At 50.3% G+C, this 25,000-nt stretch overlaps 1 protein-coding gene across 1 annotated transcript in view; it reads left to right on the top strand.

The window, feature by feature from the left end:
* The window catches only part of srgap2 (SLIT-ROBO Rho GTPase activating protein 2), an 84,579-nt gene that overhangs the window by 33,288 nt on the left and 26,291 nt on the right, over window positions 1-25,000 (top strand). Inside the window, 2 exon segments of the mRNA XM_061219767.1 lie at window positions 1,994-2,186; window positions 18,192-18,354. Coding sequence (XP_061075751.1) covers window positions 1,994-2,186; window positions 18,192-18,354 — 356 coding nt within the window.

Raw genomic sequence — 25,000 nt, 5'->3', positions numbered from 1 at the left:
GTCGATACACACATTACATACGTGTCGATACGCACATTACATACATTTCGATATGCACGTTACATACATGTCAATACACACATTAAATACATGTCGATATGGACGTTACATACTTGTGCCCTGTAGCGTAGTGGTTAAGGTAAATGACCAGGACACGCAAGGTCAGTGGTTCTAATTCCGGTGTAGCCACAATAAGATCTGCACAGCTGTTGGGCCCTTGAGCAAGGCCTTTAACCCTGCATTGCTCCAGGGGAGAATTGTCTCCTGCTTAGTCTAATCAACTGTACGTCACTCTGGATAAGAGCGTCTGCCAAATGCCAATGATGTAACGTAATGTAACATACATGTCGCTCCACACATAGGTGGGACTTCCTGCCGACCTTGTATACGTTCTGTCCACGTCTCACAGGTTGTTGAGTTCACCAGGGAAGGTCTTGTTGTGCAGTTTTTGAATCACTTGAGGTTGCCGGGCAGCTGGGACGTTCCCCACGGAACCTTGGCAGGGCGACCTCCACCATTCCGCTCCAAAGACTCTTATGACCTAAAAGTGCATGTAAATGAATCAATTAGTGGTGCTTTCCTCCATTGTAGAATAAAAGAACACTTGAATAATACTACTGTAGATGTCCTTCTGCTGTTGGGCTGATGTATGGTTTATTTTGGACTCTTGTTAGGTTGTGCCCGGTTATACGTTTGCACTGCTACCTTTAGCAGAGTGACTGTTTTGTTTTTTGTTTTTTTCTTTACCTAGATGTTTTCTTCTCAAATATTATGTTTGCCCTTTGCCATGCGTTATATTGGAGAAATTCAGATTTTTTTAAATTTCGAAAGTTTTCATCATAATTTATTCTCTCTAATCCCTGACGCCCAATCTGCATCCTACCCCAAATTGTAGAATGAAGCACTATCAAATTTACTATCAAATGCACTATCAAATGTTGGTGTGACAGCTCTGTGGAAATAACGCCTCTGGCTCACTTTCAGTTTTCCACTGAAACGGAGATAGACCACATGAGGGTGAATCACAGCAGGGAATGAGACCAGAGGAGCTGATTAATGCAATTCTGGGGAACTGATGAGTAAGATGTGTGTGTGTGTGTGTGTGTGTGTGTGTGTGTGTGTGTGTGTGTGTGAAATCTCTCCAATCGCTCCAAATCGCAGCAGGGAGAAGCCTGACGAATTTGTTACAGAAATTACTTTTTTAATTTTTTTATATTGCATTTAGTATTAAACTACTTTTTCCATTTTGTGTTTTGTATATTGTGTTTCATCCATTTTAGAGCTTTTCTTCGTGTGCCTGCAATCTGCCTTGACACATTGGCCTGTATAATAAAACCAAAATGGTAAATGGTTGGCACTTATATAGCGCCTTTATCCAAAGCGCTGTACAATTGATGCTTCTCCATTCACCCATTCATACACACACTCACACACCGACGGCGATTGGCTGCCATGCAAGGCCCCGACCAGCTCGTCAGGAGCATTTGGGGGTTAGGTGTCTTGCTCAGGGACACTTCAACACACCCAGGGCGGGGGATCGAACCGGCAACCCTCCGACTGCCAGACAACTGCTCTTACTGCCTGAGCCATGTCGCCAATGTACTCAAGAATGTTTTAATCGATTCAGTTGTGTCCTTTATTTCAGGGAAATAGTTTTGCAACATTTGGTTTTGTGATCTTTGTGAAATTAGATCAGCCTGTAGGCATTGGGGCAGCCTGTAGCGTAGTGGCTCCTGTTTAGTCTAATCAACAGTCAGTCACTTGGATAAGAGCGTCAGCTAAATCACTGTAATGTGATGTAATGTAATTATGTGGCTATGGGTCCAGAAGTGGATGCTGTGAGGCCTGGTTCTGCTGGGTGTCATGCTTGGCGGTTTTAGAATGACCACACCCTTTCTAGTGTTATTGGGCCCAGCAGGAACTGCAGGACGGAACGTGTCCTCGTGACCCCTGCGTGACCCCTGCGTGACCCCTGCGTGACCTCTCTCCTCAGAGATCCGGGCCCAGCTGGCCGAGCAGCTGAAGTGTCTGGACCAGCAGTGTGAGCTGCGTGTGCAGCTGCTCCAGGACCTGCAGGACTTCTTCCGCAAGAAGGCCGAGATCGAGACGGACTACTCCCGCAACCTGGAGAAGCTGGCCGAGCGGTTCCTGGCCAAGACCCGCAGCACCAAGGACCACCAGCTCAGGTAGCTCACCATAACCCACACTGTGTACACCTGACCATAACCCACACTGTGTACACCTGACCATAACCCACACTGTGTACACCTGACCATAACCCACACTGTGTACACCTGACCATAACCCACACTGTGTACACCTCACCATAACCCACACTGTGTACACCTCACCATAACCCACACTGTGTACACCTCACCATAACCCACACTGTGTACACCTCACCATACCCCACACTGTGTACACCTGACCATAACCCACACTGTGTACACCTCACCATAACCCACACTGTGTACACCTGACCATAACCCACACTGTGTACACCTGACCATAACCCACACTGTGTACACCTGACCATAACCCACACTGTGTACACCTGACCATAACCCACACTGTGTACACCTGACCATAACCCACACTGTGTACACCTGACTATAACCCACACTGTGTACACCTGACCATAACCCACACTGTGTACACCTCACCATACCCCACACTGTGTACACCTGACCATAACCCACACTGTGTACACCTGACCATAACCCACACTGTGTACACCTCACCATAACCCACACTGTGTACACCTCACCATAACCCACACTGTGTACACCTGACTATAACCCACACTGTGTACACCTGACCATAACCCACACTGTATACACCTGGCCATAACCCACACTGTGTACACCTGACCATACCCCACACTGTATACACCTGACCATAACCCACACTGTGTACACCTGACCATACCCCACACTGTGTACACCTCACCATAACCCACACTGTGTACACCTGACCATAACCCACACTGTGTACACCTGACCATAACCCACACTGTATACACCTGACCATACCCCACACTGTGTACACCTGACCATAACCCACACTGTGTACACCTCACCATAACCCACACTGTGTACACCTCACCATACCCCACACTGTGTACACCTCACCATAACCCACACTGTGTACACCTGACCATAACCCACACTGTGTACACCTCACCATAACCCACACTGTGTACACCTCACCATAACCCACACTGTGTACACCTGACCATAACCCACACTGTGTACACCTGACCATAACCCACACTGTGTACACCTCACCATAACCCACACTGTGTACACCTCACCATAACCCACACTGTGTACACCTCACCATAACCCACACTGTATACACCTGACCATAACCCACACTGTATACACCTGACCATAACCCACACTGTATACACCTGACCATAACCCACACTGTATACACCTGACCATAACCCACACTGTATACACCTGACCATAACCCACACTGTATACACCTGACCATAACCCACACTGTATACACCTGACCATAACCCACACTGTGTACACCTCACCATAACCCACACTGTATACACCTGACCATAACCCACACTGTATACACCTGACCATAACCCACACTGTATACACCTGACCATAACCCACACTGTGTACACCTCACCATAACCCACACTGTATACACCTCACCATAACCCACACTGTGTACACCTGACCATAACCCACACTGTGTACACCTGACCATAACCCACACTGTACACACCTCACCATAACCCACACTGTATACACCTGACCATAACCCACACTGTGTACACCTGACCATAATCCACACTGTATACACCTCACCATAACCCACACTGTATACACCTGACTATAACCCACACTGTGTACACCTGACCATAACCCACACTGTGTACACCTGACCATAACCCACACTGTATACACCTGACCATAACCCACACTGTGTACACCTGACTATAACCCACACTGTATACACCTGACCATAACCCACACTGTATACACCTGACCATAACCCACACTGTATACACCTGACCATAACCCACACTGTATACACCTCGCCATAACCCACACTGTATACACCTCGCCATAACCCACACTGTATACACCTCACCATAACCCACACTGGTATAAGCCCTCTAGCCTCACCATAACCCACACTGGTATAAGCCCTCTAGCCTCACCATAACCCACACTGGTATACGCCCTCCAGCCTCACCATAACCCACACTGGTATACGCCTCACCATAACCCACACTGTATACACCTGACCATAACCCACACTGGTATACACCTCACCATAACCCACACTGGTATATGCCCTCTAGCCTCACCATAACCCACACTGGTATACACCTCACCATAACCCACACTGTATACACCTGACCATAACCCACACTGTATACACCTGACCATAACCCACACTGTATACATCTGACCATAACCCATGCTGTATACACCTCACCATAACCCACACTGGTATACGCCCTCCAGCCTCACCATAACCCACACTGGTATAAGCCCTCTAGCCTCACCATAACCCACACTGGTATACACCTCACCATAACCCACACTGGTATACACCTCACCATAACCCACACTGTATACACCTGACCATAACCCACACTGTATACACCTGACCATAACCCACACTGGTATACACCTCACCATAACCCACACTGGTATATGCCCTCTAGCCTCACCATAACCCACACTGTATACACCTGACCATAACCCACACTGTATACATCTGACCATAACCCACACTGTGTACACCTGACCATAACCCACACTGTGTACACCTGACCATAACCCACACTGTATACACCTCGCCATAACCCACACTGTATACACCTCACCATAACCCACACTGGTATAAGCCCTCTAGCCTCACCATAACCCACACTGGTATAAGCCCTCTAGCCTCACCATAACCCACACTGGTATACGCCCTCCAGCCTCACCATAACCCACACTGGTATACGCCTCACCATAACCCACACTGTATACACCTGACCATAACCCACACTGGTATACACCTCACCATAACCCACACTGGTATATGCCCTCTAGCCTCACCATAACCCACACTGGTATACACCTCACCATAACCCACACTGTATACACCTGACCATAACCCACACTGTATACACCTGACCATAACCCACACTGTATACATCTGACCATAACCCATGCTGTATACACCTCACCATAACCCACACTGGTATACGCCCTCCAGCCTCACCATAACCCACACTGGTATAAGCCCTCTAGCCTCACCATAACCCACACTGTACACACCTCACCATAACCCACACTGTGTACACCTCACCATAACCCACACTGTATACACCTGACCATAACCCACACTGTATACACCTGACCATAACCCACGCTGTATACACCTCACCATAACCCACACTGGTATAGGCCCTCCAGCCTCACCATAACCCACACTGGTATAAGCCCTCTAGCCTCACCATAACCCACACTGGTATACACCTCACCATAACCCACACTGGTATACACCTCACCATAACCCACACTGTATACACCTCACCATAACCCACACTGGTATACACCTCACCATAACCCACACTGGTATACGCCTCACCATAACCCACACTGTATACACCTCACCATAACCCACACTGTATACATCTGACCATAACCCATGCTGTATACACCTCACCATAACCCACACTGGTATACGCCCTCCAGCCTCACCATAACCCACACTGGTATAAGCCCTCTAGCCTCACCATAACCCACACTGTACACACCTCACCATAACCCACACTGTGTACACCTCACCATAACCCACACTGTATACACCTGACCATAACCCACACTGTATACACCTGACCATAACCCATGCTGTATACACCTCACCATAACCCACACTGGTATAGGCCCTCCAGCCTCACCATAACCCACACTGGTATAAGCCCTCTAGCCTCACCATAACCCACACTGGTATACACCTCACCATAACCCACACTGGTATACACCTCACCATAACCCACACTGTATACACCTCACCATAACCCACACTGGTATACACCTCACCATAACCCACACTGGTATACGCCTCACCATAACCCACACTGTATACACCTCACCATAACCCACGCTGTATACACCTCACCATAACCCACACTGGTATACGCCTCACCATAACCCACACTGGTATACGCCCTCTAGCCTCACCATAACCCACACTGTATACACCTCACCATAACCCACACTGGTATAAGCCCTCTAGCCTCACCATAACCCACACTGGTATACACCTCACCATAACCCACACTGGTATACGCCTCACCATAACCCACACTGTATACACCTGACCATAACCCACGCTGTATACACCTCACCATAACCCACACTGGTATACGCCTCACCATAACCCACACTGTATACACCTGACCATAACCCACGCTGTATACACCTCACCATAACCCACACTGGTATAGGCCCTCCAGCCTCACCATAACCCACACTGGTATAAGCCCTCTAGCCTCACCATACCCCACACTGGTATACACCTCACCATAACCCACACTGGTATACACCTCACCATAACCCACACTGGTATACGCCCTCTAGCCTCACCATAACCCACACTGGTATACACCTCACCATAACCCACACTGGTATACGCCTCACCATAACCCACACTGGTGTACACCTCACCATAACCCACACTGTATACACCTGACCATAACCCACGCTGTATACACCTCACCATAACCCACACTGGTATACGCCTCACCATACCCCACAATGGTATACGCCTCACCATAACCCACACTGGTATACACCTCACCATAACCCACACTGGTATAAGCCCTCTAGCCTCACCATACCCCACACTGGTATACACCTCACCATAACCCACACTGTATACACCTCACCATAACCCACACTGGTATACGCCCTCCAGCCTCACCATAACCCACACTGGTATACACCTCACCATAACCCACACTGGTATACGCCTCACCATAACCCACACTGGTGTACCCCCACGGGGCAGGTAACCCCTGAGTGATCCACTGCTGCTTCCGTTCTGACTGGTTCAGGGGCTGATTCAGAGACTACCCTGGTGTGGTGTACTAGAGAAGTTATGCTGTCTGGAATAGATGCATTATAAATATAAAATTAAATTGTGCTTGATTAACAAAACAAAACAATACTAGTATAATAACAATAACAAAATAATAAGAAGAAGAAGAAGAAGAGCCTTTGTTCACTGAATCTGCACTGAGCTGACTATGGAGCTTCTGCTGTATTAATCAGTGCTGAATGTCTGGCAGCCGAGCAGGACAATCGCTCTCCAGGGTTTTTATGGACAGTGAATTATGGAAGAAGCTTTCAAACATTATTATGTAATTACATCTATTGCTCTGTCTCCTTGAAGACTTTGATCACAGCGTACGAAAGGTCATGATGTTAAGCCACGTCCCGTAGCTTGTGTCTGGTGCATTCTGGGATGGGCCTGAACATTCTGATCGGATGGATCTGTATGTTCTGATTGGATGAAGCTGCACTCTCTAAATTAAAGGGCAAAGAAGGGTTTCAGAGAGGTTTGAACACGTAACTCTTCTGCCTTGAATATGCAACATAAGCACAGATCATAAAATGATCATTTTCAAAATAAGTCATTTCACAGATGCTGCTTCATCCTGTCCAAGGCAGAACAAAGAGAACTGGTCATGGACTGTGATTATGTTCATTTAACAGGACAGGGCCGAACTGTGTGTTTTAAAACTTCAGTAAATGACTGGTGCAGAGCTGCCAGGCGTGTGGTCTTTTTATCTGAGCGTCCTCCCTGAACCTGAACCTGCCAGGCCTCCATTTTGTTTGTTGTTGTCTGTGGGCCAAAGTCGACAGGTGGACATTTTGTGCTCCAGATCTTTTGGCCTGGCTTTCCTCTCCCCTCTCACTGGTCACTTCTGACTGGTTTGGACCTTCAGTAAGTCTGTGTGTTTGCAGTGTGTGTCTGATAGCCTGTGTGTCGTTAACCTCCCTCCCATATCACATGAGGCTGTCCCTGGGTGAGTTGTGTACATTGGGCTGCAGTCAGTTTTGGGAGAGTCGTGTGTGTGTGTGTGTGTGTGTGTGTGTGTGTGGGGGGTGTTTGTGTTTGTGTGTGTGTGTGTGTGTGTGTGTGTGTGTGTGTGTGGGGGGGATGTTTGTGTGTGTGGGGGCGTAGACGGGGTGGGACTGTAGACCTGGAGTTTATTACTCTCCTTCTGACCAATGGTAGGGCAGACCGGGGCTTGAGCTCAGTGCTTTGTCATTGTCTGGACTGTGATTGGCGGGATTGAGGTGGGGTCCTGTGATTGGCTGGGCTGGAGCCGCATCCCTTGCTGCTGCCATCCTGGCCCCTCAACTGATAAACAAGAGATTCCCCTGAACCCTGAACCCTGAACCCGTTCCCCCTGAATCCTGAACATGTTCCCCCTGAGCCCTGAACACGTTGTCCCAGAGCAGAGCCAGGCCAGCCCTGACCCTTGTTTCCAGGGCAGAGAGTGGGGTCCTCTTCCGCTGGCTGTGGTGCTGAGACCCCAGATAAACACTCCTCTGTGGGCCCTGCTGTAGCCTGTGCTTCACGCCACGCTAATGCGCTCCGTCAGGGTAACATGAGGGTAACGTCCTTCATCTACTTTACCAACGTGTTTACCCAGGCTGCTCTCCGCGCCGTCGGCTGAGCGCTTCATTGGCTGTCGGGCGGTTGCTATGCCAGGCTGATTGGTTGGTGGGACTGTGTACATGCATTGTGATTGGCTGCAGTTTTTTTATTATTTTTATTTTTATTTTTTATAAATAATCCATCCATCCATCCATTATCTTAACCCGCTTATCCTGAACAGGGTCGCAGGGGGGCTGGAGCCTATCCCAGCATACATTGGGCGAAAGGCAGGAATACACCCTGGACAGGTCACCAGTCCATCACAGGGCACACACACCATTCACTCACACACTCATACCTACGGGCATTTTAGACTCTCCAATCAGCCTAACCTGCATGTCTTTGGACTGTGGGAGGAAACCTGAGTACCCGGAGGAAACCCACGCAGACACGGGGAGAACATGCAAACTCCGCACAGAGAGGCCCCGGCCGATGGGGATTCAAACCCAGGACCTCCTTGCTGTGAGGCGGCTGTGCTACCCACTGCACCGTCTGTGCCGCCTGTTTTTTTTAAATAAGAAAAGCTAAATATTATTTTAATTTCTGGCATGCCAATGTCTGGATATCTTAGTGCCCACTCAAACATACAAGTTATTTCTTCCAAACTGTATGAACTAAAATAGTTTTCTTAATTGTAAAATGTAATTATTAGCTCCAGATATCTCTGTAATATAATCAGGGATTAGTGACTTAGTGTTTCAGGCAGTCAGGTCAAGTGTACTAAGAATTTGTTTACTGTAGAAATTGGACTTGACTCCTGTGTGTGTGTGTGTGTGTGTGTGTGTGTGTTTTTGCGAAAGACATTCCAGGCTTTAGACAGATCTGCCGGGGGCAAGGTTCAATCAGCAGGGGGTGTCTGAGTAAAAATGCCCCCCCCCCCCCCCCCCCCCATTTTCTCACCCTTTCATTGTTTTTCTCGCTCACTTCTTCAGCCTGTTTTTTTTTACTAAACGCACACACACACACACACGCACACTGACACTCACACACTGACACGCACACTGACACTCACACACTGACACACACACACACACACACACACTGACACTCACACACTGACACACACACACACACACAGAAACACTCACATGCACATACACACACTCACATATACAGACACTCCATACACACACACACACACACACACACATACAGACACACACACACACACACACACACACGCACACACACACACACACACACACGCACACACACACACACACACACACACACACTCACACACTCACACATACACACACACACACTCAGAAACACTCACATGCACATACACACACTCACATATACAGACACTCCATACACACACACACACACACACACATACACACACACACTGACACTCACACACTGACACACACACACACACACACACACACTCAGAAACACTCACATGCACATACACACACTCACATATACAGACACTCCATACACACACACACACACATACAGACAACACGTACACACTGACACTCACACACTGACACACACACACACACACACAGACGCACAGAAACACTCACATGCACATACACACACTCACATATACAGACACTCCATACACAGACACACACACACACTGACACTCACACACTGACACACACACACACAAACACAGATACCCACTCACACACATTTAACTCCAGTCCTGGAGGGCCACAGCATCTGCAGGTTTAACTCCAGTCCTGGAGGGCCGCAGTGTCTGCAGGTTTAACTCCAGTCCTGGGGGGCCGCAGTGTCTGCAGGTCTAACTCCAGTCCTGGGGGGCCGCAGTGTCTGCGGGTTTAACTCAAGTCCGTGGGGGCCACAGTGTCTGCAGGTTTAACTCCAGTCCTGGAGGGCCGCAGTGTCTGCAGGTCTAACTCCAGTCCTGGAGGGCCGCAGTGTCTGCAGGTTTAACTCCAGTCCTGGGGGGCCGCAGTGTCTGCAGGTCTAACTCCAGTCCTGGGGGGCCGCAGTGTCTGCGGGTTTAACTCAAGTCCGTGGGGGCCACAGTGTCTGCAGGTTTAACTCCAGTCCTGGAGGGCCGCAGTGTCTGCAGGTCTAACTCCAGTCCTGGAGGGCCACAGTGTCTGCAGGTTTAACTCCAGTCCTGGGGGGCCACAGTGTCTGCGGGTCTTGAGGCTCCCAGACAGTGCAGCTGGACACCCGCATGCTTGGGGGGGGGGGCGGCATCTGCTGTGCATGAGGGTGGCGCAGGAATGCCCGCTATTTCATTTCCCCCTGACCCCCCCCCCCGGGCTGTCGGCCTCTCTCCCCTCGTCCTGTAGGGGTTGGGGGGGAGCTCAGACCCCCAGCCCCTGGTATGCGCAGGCTCATGGGGGGGGTGGCAGGCGGGGAATTGGGGAGTTTTGGGTCTGCCTCAGGACAGCTGGGAGCAGCTGGGCCTATGCCCCCCCTCACCCCCCGGCGGTGTGTGAGGACATGGCGAGGTCACACGTGGCGCTGGTCCGCTGCGGGGGTGGGGCGGGGGAGCGGGGGGTGCATTTCTCAGATGTCAGTCCCCGACCCCTGCTTCTCATATCTGGTAAAATATTGAACAGGAAACCCCCAGTCAGATGACCTTTCAGCATAAAGGACAGGATGTTTATGTTTTTGTTGTTCTTTGTGTGGACTCTTCTACTAAAGGAGCAGACTGCACACGTCGGGAGTTGTCCTGGGGGGTGGGATGGGGTTGGGGGGGGGGGGTGTGGGGCAGGATGTGACCTCACCAGACAGGTAGCGTGAGTTCACGGTGAGAGCCCTGAAGGAAACCTGATATCCCCTCGCACTTCCTGTTTTCAGCTCAAACTCTACAGCTGCGCAAATACTCAACCGAGGGGGGGGGGGGTTTGGGGCAATCGCTGCCACATGCTTACATGCCAAGAACACGCATGCCACTGAAGGGACTCAGACACATGCTCCAGACCGCTGCATGCTCCAGACGGCCTGTAGCGTAGTGGTTAAGGCCTGTAGCGTAGCGGTTAAGACCTGTAGCGTAGCAGTTAAGGCCTGTAGCGTAGCAGTTAAGGCCTGTAGCGTAGCAGTTAAGGCCTGTAGCGTAGCAGTTAAGGCCTGTAGCGTAGCGGTTAAGGCCTGTAGCGTAGTGGGCCTGTAGCGTAGCGGTTAAGGCCTGTAGCGTAGTGGGCCTGTAGCATAGTGGGGCCTGTAGCGTAGCGGTTAAGGCCTGTAGCGTAGTGGGGCCTGTAGCGTAGCGGTTAAGGCCTGTAGCGTAGTGGGGCCTGTAGCATAGCGGGCCTGTCGCGTAGTGGGGCCTGTAGCGTAGTGGGCCTGTAGCGTAGTGGGGCCTGTAGCGTAGCGGTTAAGGCCTGTAGCGTAGTGGTTAAGGCCTGTAGCGTAGCGGTTAAGGCCAGTAGCATAGTGGGGCCTGTAGCTTAGTGGGGCCTGTAGCGTAGCGGTTAAGGCCTGTAGCGTAGCGGTTAAGGCCTGTAGCATAGTGGTTAAGGCCTGTAGCGTAGCGGTTAAGGCCTGTAGCGTAGTGGGGCCTGTAGCGTAGTGGTTAAGGCCTGTAGCGTAGTGGGGCCTGTAGCGTAGTGGGGCCTGTAGCGTAGTGGTTAAGGCCTGTAGCGTAGTGGGGCCTGTAGCGTAGTGGGGCCTGTAGCGTAGCGGTTAAGGCCTGTAGCGTAGCGGTTAAGGCCTGTAGCGTAGCGCTTAAGGCCTGTAGCGTAGCGGTTAAGGCCTGTAGCATAGCGGTTAAGGCCTGTAGCGTAGTGGGGCCTGTAGCATAGCGGCTAAGGCCTGTAGCATAGTGGTTAAGGCCTGTAGCGAAGTGGTTAAGGCCTGTAGCGTAGTGGGGCCTGTAGCGTAGTGGCTAAGGTACATGACTGGGACATGCAAGGTCGGTGGTTCTAATCCCGGTGTAGCCACAATAAGATCCGCACAGCCGTTGGGCCCTTAACCCTGCATTGCTCCAGGGGAGGATTGTCTCCTGCTTAGTCTAATCAACTGTACGTCACTCTGGATAAGAGCGTCTGCTAAATTCCAATAATGTAACGTAATGTAACGTAATGTAACGTAATGTAATGCTCCCCACAACCCCAGGGCTGGCGTGTAACATGGGTCACATGATTTGTTTGTTGTCTGAGATGTTGTCTGAGATGCTGTCTGAGATGTTGTCTGAGATGTTGTCTGAGATGTTGTGTGAGATGTTGTCTGAGATGTTGTCTGAGATGTTGTCTGAGATGTTGTCTGAGATGTTGTCTGAGATGTTGTCTGAGATGTTGTCTGAGATGCCGCCTGACTGTTCGGCTCCAGACAGAGAGCAAGATCACAACCCGGGAAATCCGCTGCTGTCTGTGGCTCAGGAGGTTAGCTGGCCTGTCTGTTGCTTAGGAGGCCTGTCTGGACGCCAACGTTTTCCCGACACCGGCATACCCCCAGGCGAATGAGGACGGTGGATTTGTGGATTTGGGTTTGTGGGGAACGTGGGTTTGTGGGGACCCTGCACAGATGATTTGTGGTGCCTCTTTCTGCGTTATCTGGTCAAAGACGGCGTTATCTGGTCAGAGACGGTGTTATCTGGTCAGAGACGGTGTTATCTGGTCAAAGACGGCGTTATCTGGTCAAAGACGGCGTTATCTGGTCAGAGACGGTGTTATCTGGTCAGAGACGGTGTTATCTGGTCAAAGACGGTGTTATCTGGTCAAAGACGGCGTTATCTGGTCAAAGACGGCGTTATCTGGTCAGAGACGGCGTTATCTGGTCAGAGACGGCGTTATCTGGTCAGAGACGGCGTTATCTGGTCAGAGACGGCGTTATCTGGTCAGAGACGGCGTTATCTGGTCAAAGACGGCGTTATCTGGTCAGAGACGGCGTTATCTGGTCAGAGACGGCGTTATCTGGTCAAAGACGGCGTTATCTGGTCAAAGACGGCGTTATCTGGTCAAAGACGGCGTTATCTGGTCAAAGACGGCGTTATCTGGTCAAAGACGGCGTTATCTGGTCAAAGACGGTGTTATCTGGTCAAAGACGGCTTTATCTGGTCAAAGACGGTGTTATCTGGTCAGAGACGGCGTTATCTGGTCAGAGACGGCGTTATCTGGTCAGAGACGGCGTTATCTGGTCAGAGACGGCGTTATCTGGTCAGAGACGGCGTTATCTGGTCAGAGACGGCGTTATCTGGTCAGAGACGGCGTTATCTGGTCAGAGACGGCGTTATCTGGTCAGAGACGGCGTTATCTGGTCAAAGACGGCGTTATCTGGTCAAAGACGGCGTTATCTGGTCAAAGACGGTGTTATCTGGTCAAAGACGGTATTATCTGGTCAAAGACGGTGTTATCTGGTCAAAGACGGCTTTATCTGGTCAAAGACGGTGTTATCTGGTCAGAGACGGCGTTATCTGGTCAGAGACGGCGTTATCTGGTCAGAGACGGCGTTATCTGGTCAGAGACGGCGTTATCTGGTCAGAGACGGCGTTATCTGGTCAGAGACGGCGTTATCTGGTCAGAGACGGTGTTATCTGGTCAAAGACGGCGTTATCTGGTCAAAGACGGCGTTATCTGGTCAGAGACGGTGTTATCTGGTCAGAGACGGTGTTATCTGGTCAGAGACGGCGTTATCTGGTCAGAGACGGCGTTATCTGGTCAAAGACGGTGTTATCTGGTCAGAGACGGTGTTATCTGGTCAGAGACGGCGTTATCTGGTCAGAGACGGCGTTATCTGGTCAAAGACGGCGTTATCTGGTCAGAGACGGTGTTATCTGGTCAAAGACGGTGTTATCTGGTCAAAGACGGCGTTATCTGGTCAAAGACGGCGTTATCTGGTCAGAGACGGCGTTATCTGGTCAGAGACGGTGTTATCTGGTCAAAGACGGTGTTATCTGGTCAAAGACGGCGTTATCTGGTCAAAGACGGCGTTATCTGGTCAGAGACGGCGTTATCTGGTCAAAGACGGTGTTATCTGGTCAAAGACGGCGTTATCTGGCCAGAGAAGAGTCATCAGCGCTGGCTGGGGCTCCATTTTAGCTGATTTTTTGGGAAGACCACCGTGGCTCTACGGGGGTCAAAGGCCTCCAGGGTCAAAGGCCCCCACGTCTCATCCCCCTTTCCCTCCCGTGTTGGCAACACCCCTCTCTGTTCGTGGTCAGGGGGCGAGGGCGAGGGCGAGGGGGAGGGGAGGGGTTTGCGTGTCCGAACAGGAGACTCCGGTTCTTTGGGCTAGCGCACGCCACGCCCGGCCACCTCCGGGATCTCATTCCGCGGCGCACCTCGTGCGCTCACTCCAGCGGCGGAATGCGCTGCGTCCTGCACGGAGCCGCCCCTCTGTTTACCCAGAATCCCGCTGGAGGGAAGGGCCGGGCTGGAGGTATGTTCGGCACGTGCGCTGTTTTTCCTAGGGCTCCCCGCGACCTGTGACCTTTGGGGTACCTGTCGCAGTGGGGGGGGGGCGCTCATTGGAAACATCTGGAGAGCTCTAGAAGGGGCCTTAGAAAGTCAGGTTTTGGGTTTCCAAACAGTGGAGTGAAAGATTTCCTGTGAAAAACATTCCTGTGCGTGGAGAGAGATTTAGATTAGTGGGCTCTCTGCAGGGGGAAAGCAGCCTGGCTTTGTGTACTCTGTTGGCTGGAAGAACTTCCGTCTTTCGTTGGTATGACAACATGCTGCTGCAGGTTCGAGCCAATCAGAAGTGTTTGTGTTCGTCATGGTGACGTTCTCCTGAGAGAAGTACCCAAGGACACACACAGACAGCACTGTGTCTTAGGAACCCGAGACTTTATTATATATACAGTACTGTGTCTTAGGCACCCGAGACTTTATTATACATACAGCACTGTGCAGAAGTCTTAGGCACCCGAGACTTTATTATACATACAGCACTGTGCAGAAGTCTTAGGCACCCGAAACTTTATTATATATACAGTACTGTGCAGAAGTCTTAGGCACCCGAGACTTTATTATATATACAGCACTGTGTCTTAGGCACCCGAGACTTTATTATATATACAGCACTGTGTCTTAGGCACCCGAGACTTTATTATATATACAGCACTGTGTCTTAGGCACCCGAGACTTTATTATATATACAGTACTGTGCAGAAGTCTTAGGCACTCTAGACTTTATTATATATATGTTTTTTGTGTGTGTTAGTTTAAAAGAACACATTTGAGATTTCCAAATATTCATTTTCCGAAAGATTTAATTTTACTGACAAATCTTTGTATTTAATTTAAAAAAGTAACATGTTACTGTGAGCAATTTACTACTTTTTACATAAAAACTTGATCAAGACTGTCTGAGATCAGAAGCAAGGATTAAACCAAAGTCTGCAGAACAACTGTGCCAAGTTCTCCGCCCTGCTGATTGTCTTAGCCAACGCTGTCCTACAGTTCTATATCTCAGAGAAGTGATGCAGTTTTAACACCGAAGGGTGGTCACAAAATATTGATTTGATTCCTAAATTACTCAAATGTATAGTAAAATGTATATTTAAGGCCTTTAATTTAATTATTGTTGAAAGAATCTTATCTGTACAGAATGTTATACAGGTGCCTAAGACTTTTGCACAGTACTGTATGCACACATACTTTCTAACACACACACACACACACACACACACACACACACACTCACACTCACACTCACACACACACAGATGGCACCCCATCCCAGTCTCCCTGCAGGGGCACAGACACTGTTGTGGAATTAAAAGCAGTTTATTTAATGGGTTTGACCCCCCCCGATTCAGAGGGTGAAGAGCTGGGGTGGGGGTTCAGGGTGGTGGGGGTTCGGGGTGGTGGGGGTGTTTCCCTGCTGTGGGCAGATGCTTTTCAGGTGGGGGGCGGGGTAAGAGATGTGAGTGTGAGAGCGTGTGTGTGAGTGTGTGTGTGAGTGACAGCGTGTGAGTGTGTGTGTGTGTGAGTGTGTGAGTGTGTGAGTGTGAGTGTGAGTGTGAGTGTGAGTGTGAGAGTGTGAGAGTGTGAGAGTGTGAGAGTGTGAGAGTGTGAGAGTGTGTGAGAGTGTGAGAGTGTGAGAGAGTGTGAGAGAGTGTGAGAGTGTGAGAGTGTGAATGTGTGAGTGTGAGTGTGAGCGTGTGTGTGTGAGCGTGAGCGTCTGTGTGTGTGTGAGTGTGTGTGTGAGTGACAGTGTGTGAGTGTGAGTGTGTGTGTGAGTGTGAGTGTGTGTGTGAGAGTGTGAGTGTGTGTGTGTGAGTGTGAGTGTGAGCGTGTGTGTGTGAGCGTGAGCGTCTGTGTGTGTGTGTGTGTGTGTGCGTCTCAGGCTTGGACCGTGTGATTGGTGCAGTGTCGGTTTCTCCATCCTGTCTGAAGCCTGGTTTGATCTTCAGGAACAAAGCCGTGGTTGTTGCACTTCAGTCGCCGTCGGTAACATGCGCGCTTCCTGCGTAACCGTGCCGACCCGAGGCTGCCCGGCAGCGTGGCTGAGAAATAAGCTTCTGAACAGCTCAGCCGCTGAAGCAGTGAGGTGAGAAAGAGGAAAAATCACTGTACAAGCAGGGAGTAGGTAAGATGGCCGCCCTGTCTCAGGGTGTGGGTAAGATGGCCGCCCTGTCTCAAGGTGTGGGTAAGATGGCCGCCCTGTCTCAGGGTGTGGGTAAGATGGCCGCCCTGTCTCAGGGTGTGGGTAAGATGGCCGCCCTGTCTCAGGGTGTGGGTAAGATGGCCGCCCTGTCTCAGGGAGTGGGTAAGATGGCCGCCCTGTCTCAGGGAGTGGGTAAGATGGCCGCCCTGTCTCAGGGTGTGGGTAAGATGGCCGCCCTGTCTCAGGGAGTGGGTAAGATGGCTGCCCTGTCTCAGGGTGTGGGTAAGATGGCCGCCCTGTCTCAGGGAGTGGGTAAGATGGCCGCCCTGTCTCAGGGTGTGGGTAAGATGGCCGCCCTGTCTCAGGGTGTGGGTAAGATGGCCGCCCTGTCTCAGGGTTTGGGTAAGATGGCCGCCCTGTCTCAGGGTGTGGGTAAGATGGCCGCCCTGTCTCAGGGTGTGGGTAAGATGGCCGCCCTGTCTCAGGGTGTGGGTAAGATGGCCATATCTGCCAGTCAGGCAGATATTCTCTCATTAGCCTGTGTGGCGGGAGGGAAAGAGAGGAAACGTTGAGTATCATCACCATAATAGTGATGTGAGAGGCCATGTGAAGGAGTGTAGTAGTGAATGTACTGTAATGTAATGTGAAGTAGTGACTGAACCAAGAGATTTAGTGTAAATGGAAAATCACAGGAGCCCCAGTACAGAGCCCAGTGGGACTCCTGTGAGAAGGGGATGGGGTGACCTGGTGGGATATATCCGCTGGATGGGAAGAAACCAAGAGAGACCAGTCCCAGAAATACCCATCTCAGCCCCGGTGGAGATAGGAGATGGTGGTTGACTGCTGCAGACAGGTCACAGAGGATCAGGACCAAGATCTGTTCACTCACTCAGGCATGTGTCTGTGTCTGAAGTAGTGTGTGCCTGTCTGTGTGTGGAGAGAGACCGTAACCTGTCTGTTTCTCTTTCTCTCTCTCTCTCTCTCTCTCTCTCTCTCAGGAAAGAACAGAACGTGCTCTCCCCAGTGAGTTGCTGGAACCTGCTCCTGGCCCAGGTGAAAGGGGAGAGTCGGGATCATGCCACGCTGAGTGACCTCTACCTCAACAACATCATCCCCCGCTTCGCCCAGGTCAGCGACGACTCGGGACGCCTCTTCAAGAAGGTAAACCCTCCAATCAGAGCGCTTCTTTTTCACGCTGCTGCTCGCGTAACTCCTCCTCCTGAGGCTTCCCTGATCATCCTCAGCAGTTGGGCTGCCATTCAAAGCCAGTCTCGGAGAGATCAGCTTATCTTCAGTTATATATTACATTGCATTATTGGCATTTGGCAGACGCTCTTATCCAGAGTGACATACAGTTGATTAGACTGAGCAGGAGACAATCCTCCCCTGGAGCAATGCAGGGTTAAGGGCCTTGCTCAAGGGCCCAACAGCTGTGCAGATCTTATTGTGGCTACACTGGGATTAGAACCACCGGCCTTGCGTGTCCCAGTCATTTACCTTAACCACTACGCTACAGGGTCATTTACCTTAACCACTGCACTACAGGGTCATTTACCTTAACCACTACGCTACAGGCCCCACTGCACTACAGGGTCATTTACCTTAACCGCTACGCTACAGGCCTTAACCACTACGCTACAGGCCTTAACCACTACGCTACAGGCCTTAACCACTACGCTACAGGCCCCACTACGTTACAGGCCTTAACCACTACGCTACAGGCCCCACTACGCTACAGGCCTTAACCACTACGCTACAGGCCTTAACCACTACGCTACAGGCCCCACTACGCTACAGGCCTTAACCACTACGCTACAGGCCCCACTGCACTACAGGGTCATTTACCTTAACCGCTACGCTACAGGCCTTAACCACTACGCTACAGGCCTTAACCACTACGCTACAGGCCTTAACCACTACGCTACAGGCCCCACTACGCTACAGGCCTTAACCACTACGCTACAGGCCTTAACCACTACGCTACAGGCCTTAACCGCTACGCTACAGGCCTTAACCACTACACTACAGGCCCCACTACGCTACAGGCCTTAACCACTACGCTACAGGCCTTAACCGCTACGCTACAGGCCTTAACCACTACGCTACAGGCCTTAACCACTACACTACAGGCCCCACTACGCTACAGGCCTTAACCACTACGCTACAGGCCCCACTACGCTACAGGCCTTAACCACTGCGCTACAGGCCTTAACCGCTACACTACAGGCCTTAACCACTACGCTACAGGCCTTAACCGCTACACTACAGGCCCCACTACGCTACAGGCCTTAACCACTACGCTACAGGCCTTAACCACTATGCTACAGGCCTTAACCACTACGCTACAGGCCTTAACCACTACACTACAGGCCTTAACCACTACGCTACAGGCCTTAACCACTGCGCTACAGGCCTTAACCACTACGCTACAGGCCTTAACCACTACGCTACAGGCCTTAACCACTACGCTACAGGCCTTAACCACTACGCTACAGGCCTTAACCACTGCGCTACAGGCCGCCCTGGTGGATATAGAGTATATCATCTGAGGCCCACAGGGGGCCGGTAGGGTTCATGCTGCTGAACTGCTTACGGACACTGTACAGGCAAAGGGTCTTTTTCCCCCAATGCACCACTGTGCTGAGATTTAGAGGAAAGTGCGTGTGCGTGTGCGTGTGCCTGAGCGTGTGCGTGTGCAGGTTGTGCTCCCCGTGAGGCTGGGTCCCGTGGGGCTGGGTGTGGCCCCCGTGGGGCTGGGTCCCGTGGGGCTGGGTGTGGCCCCGTGGGGCTGGGTCAGGTTGGGCCCCCGTGGGGCTGGGTCAGGTTGTGGCCCCGTGGGGACCCGTGGGGCTGGGTGTGGCCCCCGTGGGGCTGGGTCAGGGTGTGGCCCCCGTGGGGCTGGGTCAGGGTGTGGCCCCCGTGGGGCTGGGTCAGGTTGTGGCCCCGTGGGGCCCCGTGGGGCTGGGTGTTGTGATGATAAGGGCCTGTTCCACAGTCTCTCTGGCAGACGAGGTGTTGAGCAGCTGTTCACAGGATGCTGCTGCATTCGTCTTTATTTCGTATTTTAATGCGTTTCATTTTTTTCATGCAAAGGAAGCGGCAGAGAATAGTATTCATATAAATGAGGATAAATGATTTAGTAAATGGTCATAAGTAGCTGTTTCCTGTAGAAACATAATGAGGAACATAATGAGGAACATAATGAGCGTGGACTTCACACAGAGGAGGTGCAGTGGCAGGAGCACAGGTGGGTCTGGACCTGTCCAAACCGAGCTGTTCTTCTCAGGAGGCCCCGCCGCAGCAGGCCTGCTTCACCACATTCATGCTCTTTCATGCACATACGTGTCAAACGGGGCGTAAACCGCCAGCGTGTTTACCTTTCTGTCAGCGCTGGAAGGGTGACAGTTGCGGTCTGTGTGGTGCTGTTTCGGGAGGTTTTATGAAATGCAGACCCCAGGCCTGCTTCCAGAACCGCAGTACTGCTGCCAACTACATGCAGCTTTCTGGGAAGACCCGAGAGTTCTCTGAAGTGCAGGATCTTACCTGCGGAAAGCAGGGCGTGAATCACAGTGCGGTGTTTGTGTAGGGAGACTTGGCCCAAGGTAAACATGTTCGGAGAGTATTACTTTGGCTTTGGTCTCGCTGCTTTAGAAAAAGAAAAGGTGCCTCACCTTCAGCCAGGTATGCTCGGTCACACTCCTTTCGACAATATCATATTTGGGAGATAATTAGTTGGGTTAAGAGACTGGTTTATGGACGGCCGCCCATCCAGGTGATCACATGACACTCCCAGGAAATACGGTAATGTTAGCGAACAACTGTCACGGATCCTACCTTGGCGAGCCTGAGCGATATGACGGACAGCTCTTCATCTTTTTATCTCAACCTTAAATGTCTTCAGTGTATTGCAAAAACAAGGGGGAGTTTATGTGTGGAGGGGACTGTGTGTGTGTGTGTGTGTGTGTGTGTGTGTGTGGATATGATAAAGCTCAGTGGATATGCAGGCTGCTGCAGTAAGGATCTCAGTATTTATTGCAGGTGGTATATTAGTCTGGGGGCTGCAGTAAGGATCTCAGTATTTATTGCAGGTGGTATATTAGTCTGAGGGCTGCAGTAAGGATCTCAGTATTTATGGCAGGTGGTATATTAGTGTGGGGGCTGCAGTAAGGATCTCAGTATTTATGGCAGGTGGTATATTAGTGTGGGGGTGCAGTAAGGATCTCAGTATTTATTGCCGGTGGTATATTAGACTGAGGGCTGCAGTAAGGATCTCAGTATTTATTGCAGGTGGTATATTAGTCTGAGGGCTGCAGTAAGGATCTCAGTATGTATTGCAGGTGGTATATTAGTGTGGGGCTGCAGTAAGGATCTCAGTATATATTGCAGGTGGTATATTAGTGTGGGGCTGCAGTAAGGATCTCAGTATGTATTGCAGGTGGTATATTAGTCTGGGGACAGAAACGTCACAGAAACAGAGCGCTCTGCTGTTGTCTTGATGGGTTGTGATGGATTGGCGCATATTGGGCCCAGGGGAAGTAGACAGCATTTTGGGAATAGTGGATGTCTTTCTGGGCACTCCCTGATCAGCCCCTGCCTGGATCTGATAATCTGATAAATCAGCCCAATTTGGGAGGGGGGCAGTTTCAGAGGGGCATCCTCTGCCCCGTCCCAGGAGAAGTCATTCCTTATTTTGACAAGCCCCCCCTCGTACCCCTCCCCCGCTGCTCGATAAAAACACACGTTATTAATGTGTCTCTGTGGAAATGCAGAGGGTCGGTCCGTGCCAACATTCATCTGGCTGCCTCCCTCCCTTCAAAGGGTTAAAGATGGATTTGGTTCCCGTCGACCTGTGTATGTGTGTGTGTGTGTGTGTGTGTGTGTGTGTGTGTGTGTGTGTGTGTGTGAGAGAGTGTGAGAGAGTGTGTGTGAGAGTGTGAGAGTGTGAGAGAGTGTGAGAGAGTGTGAGAGAGTGTGAGAGAGTGTGAGAGTGAGAAAGTGTGAGAGAGTGTGAGTGTGTGAGTGTGTGAGTGTGTGAGTGTGTGAGTGTGTGAGTGTGTGAGTGTGTGAGTGTGAGAGAGTGTGAGAGAGTGTGAGAGAGTGTGAGAGAGTGTGAGAGAGTGTGAGAGAGATGCAGTGTCCTCTACACCCCCACAAAACCCTTGTACAATCTGAGCGGTTTGGGATATCGATGGTAATATCGGAGTGAGATTTCAAGATCATAATCACTCAAAGCTCTGTTGCCTTTCATTTTGGGGTGAACATAATTAATGTTTTGGCTATGTATAAGGGAGCTGGTGAAACATACAGTGATATAAAAATAATTTATCTGCGACCTACTGCGATCGGGCAGGCTTACAGTAATGGAGATCAGACAGGCTTACAGTAATGGAGATCAGACAGGCCTACAGTAATGGAGATCAGACAGGCCTACAGTAATGGAGATCAGACAGGCCTACAGTAATGGAGATCAGACAGGCCTACAGTAATGGAGATCAGACAGGCCTACAGTAATGGAGATCGGGTAGGCCTACAGTAATGGAGATCAGACAGGCCTACAGTAATGGAGATCGGACAGGCCTACAGTAATGGAGATCGGACAGGCCTACAGTAATGGAGATCAGACAGGCCTACAGTAATGGAGATCAGACAGGCCTACAGTAATGGAGATCGGACAGGCCTACAGTAATGGAGATCAGACAGGCCTACAGTAATGGAGATCAGACAGGCCTACAGTAATGGAGATCAGACAGACCTACAGTAATAGAGATCAGACAGGCCTACAGTAATGGAGATCAGACAGACCTACAGTAATGGAGATCGGGTAGGCCTACAGTAATGGAGATCAGACAGGCCTACAGTAATGGAGATCAGACAGGCCTACAGTAATGGAGATCACACAGGCCTACAGTAATGGAGATCAGACAGGCCTACAGTAATGGAGATCAGACAGACCTACAGTAATGGAGATCGGGTAGGCCTACAGTAATGGAGATCAGACAGGCCTACAGTAATGGAGATCAGACAGGCTTACAGTAATGGAGATCGGGTAGGCCTACAGTAATGGAGATCAGACAGGCCTACAGTAATGGAGATCAGACAGACCTACAGTAATGGAGATTGGGTAGGCCTACAGTAATGGAGATCAGACAGGCCTACAGTAATGGAGATCAGACAGGCCTACAGTAATGGAGATCAGACAGACCTACAGTAATGGAGATCAGACAGGCCTACAGTAATGGAGATCAGACAGGCCTACAGTAATGGAGATCAGACAGGCCTACAGTAATGGAGATCGGGTAGGCCTACAGTAATGGAGATCGGGTAGGCCTACAGTAATGGAGATCAGACAGGCCTACAGTAATGGAGATCAGACAGGCCTACAGTAATGGAGATCAGACAGGCCTACAGTAATGGAGATCACACAGGCCTACAGTAATGGAGATCAGACAGGCCTACAGTAATGGAGATCAGACAGACCTACAGTAATGGAGATCGGGTAGGCCTACAGTAATAGAGATCAGACAGGCCTACAGTAATGGAGATCAGACAGGCCTACAGTAATGGAGATCACACAGGCCTACAGTAATGGAGATCAGACAGGCCTACAGTAATGGAGATCAGACAGGCTTACAGTAATGGAGATCGGGTAGGCCTACAGTAATGGAGATCAGACAGGCCTACAGTAATGGAGATCAGACAGACCTACAGTAATGGAGATTGGGTAGGCCTACAGTAATGGAGATCAGACAGGCCTACAGTAATGGAGATCAGACAGGCCTACAGTAATGGAGATCAGACAGACCTACAGTAATGGAGATCGGACAGGCCTACAGTAATGGAGATCAGACAGGCCTACAGTAATGGAGATCAGACAGGCCTACAGTAATGGAGATCGGACAGGCCTACAGTAATGGAGATCAGACAGGCCTACAGTAATGGAGATCAGACAGGCTTACAGTAATGGAGATCGGGTAGGCCTACAGTAATGGAGATCAGACAGGCCTACAGTAATGGAGATCAGACAGGCCTACAGTAATGGAGATCAGACAGACCTACAGTAATGGAGATCAGACAGGCCTACAGTAATGGAGATCAGACAGGCTTACAGTAATGGAGATCGGGTAGGCCTACAGTAATGGAGATCAGACAGACCTACAGTAATGGAGATCAGACAGGCCTACAGTAATGGAGATCAGACAGGCCTACAGTAATGGAGATCAGACAGACCTACAGTAATAGAGATCAGACAGGCTTACAGTAATGGAGATCAGACAGGCCTACAGTAATGGAGATCGGACAGGCCTACAGTAATGGAGATCGGACAGGCCTACAGTAATGGAGATCAGACAGGCCTACAGTAATGGAGATCAGACAGGCCTACAGTAATGGAGATCAGACAGGCCTACAGTAATGGAGATCAGACAGGCTTACAGTAATTGAGATCGGGCAAGTCAAAGTCACGGAGTCATGTGAATTTGCGGAAACTTTGTTAGCCCATATCTCCCAGATTAACAACCCGAGACCAGTGTCTACTTTTGGTTCCAGGGGTTTCCTAAAAGACCAAATCTCATTAAAATCTGTGGCGATGAGTTCAAAAGTGTGTTGGCGTGGAATGACCATGTAATGGTAATGGGGTGTTTAGAATATAGTGATGTCTATTTTACATGTTTGAAATAAAGATATCAAATCAAATCAAATCAAATCAAATCAGGTCCGTAAGTATTTGGACAGTTGGTACAATTCCTGTTCCTTTGGCTGTGTAGTCCAGCACATTGAAACAATGAATGTGTAGTTAAATTACATTACA

Source organism: Conger conger, chromosome 14 (genome assembly GCF_963514075.1).
Source record: "Conger conger chromosome 14, fConCon1.1, whole genome shotgun sequence".
Lineage (NCBI taxonomy): Eukaryota > Metazoa > Chordata > Actinopteri > Anguilliformes > Congridae > Conger > Conger conger.
Note: the sequence above shows the minus strand (reverse complement) of the source record. Positions and strands in the feature narration are given on the sequence as shown.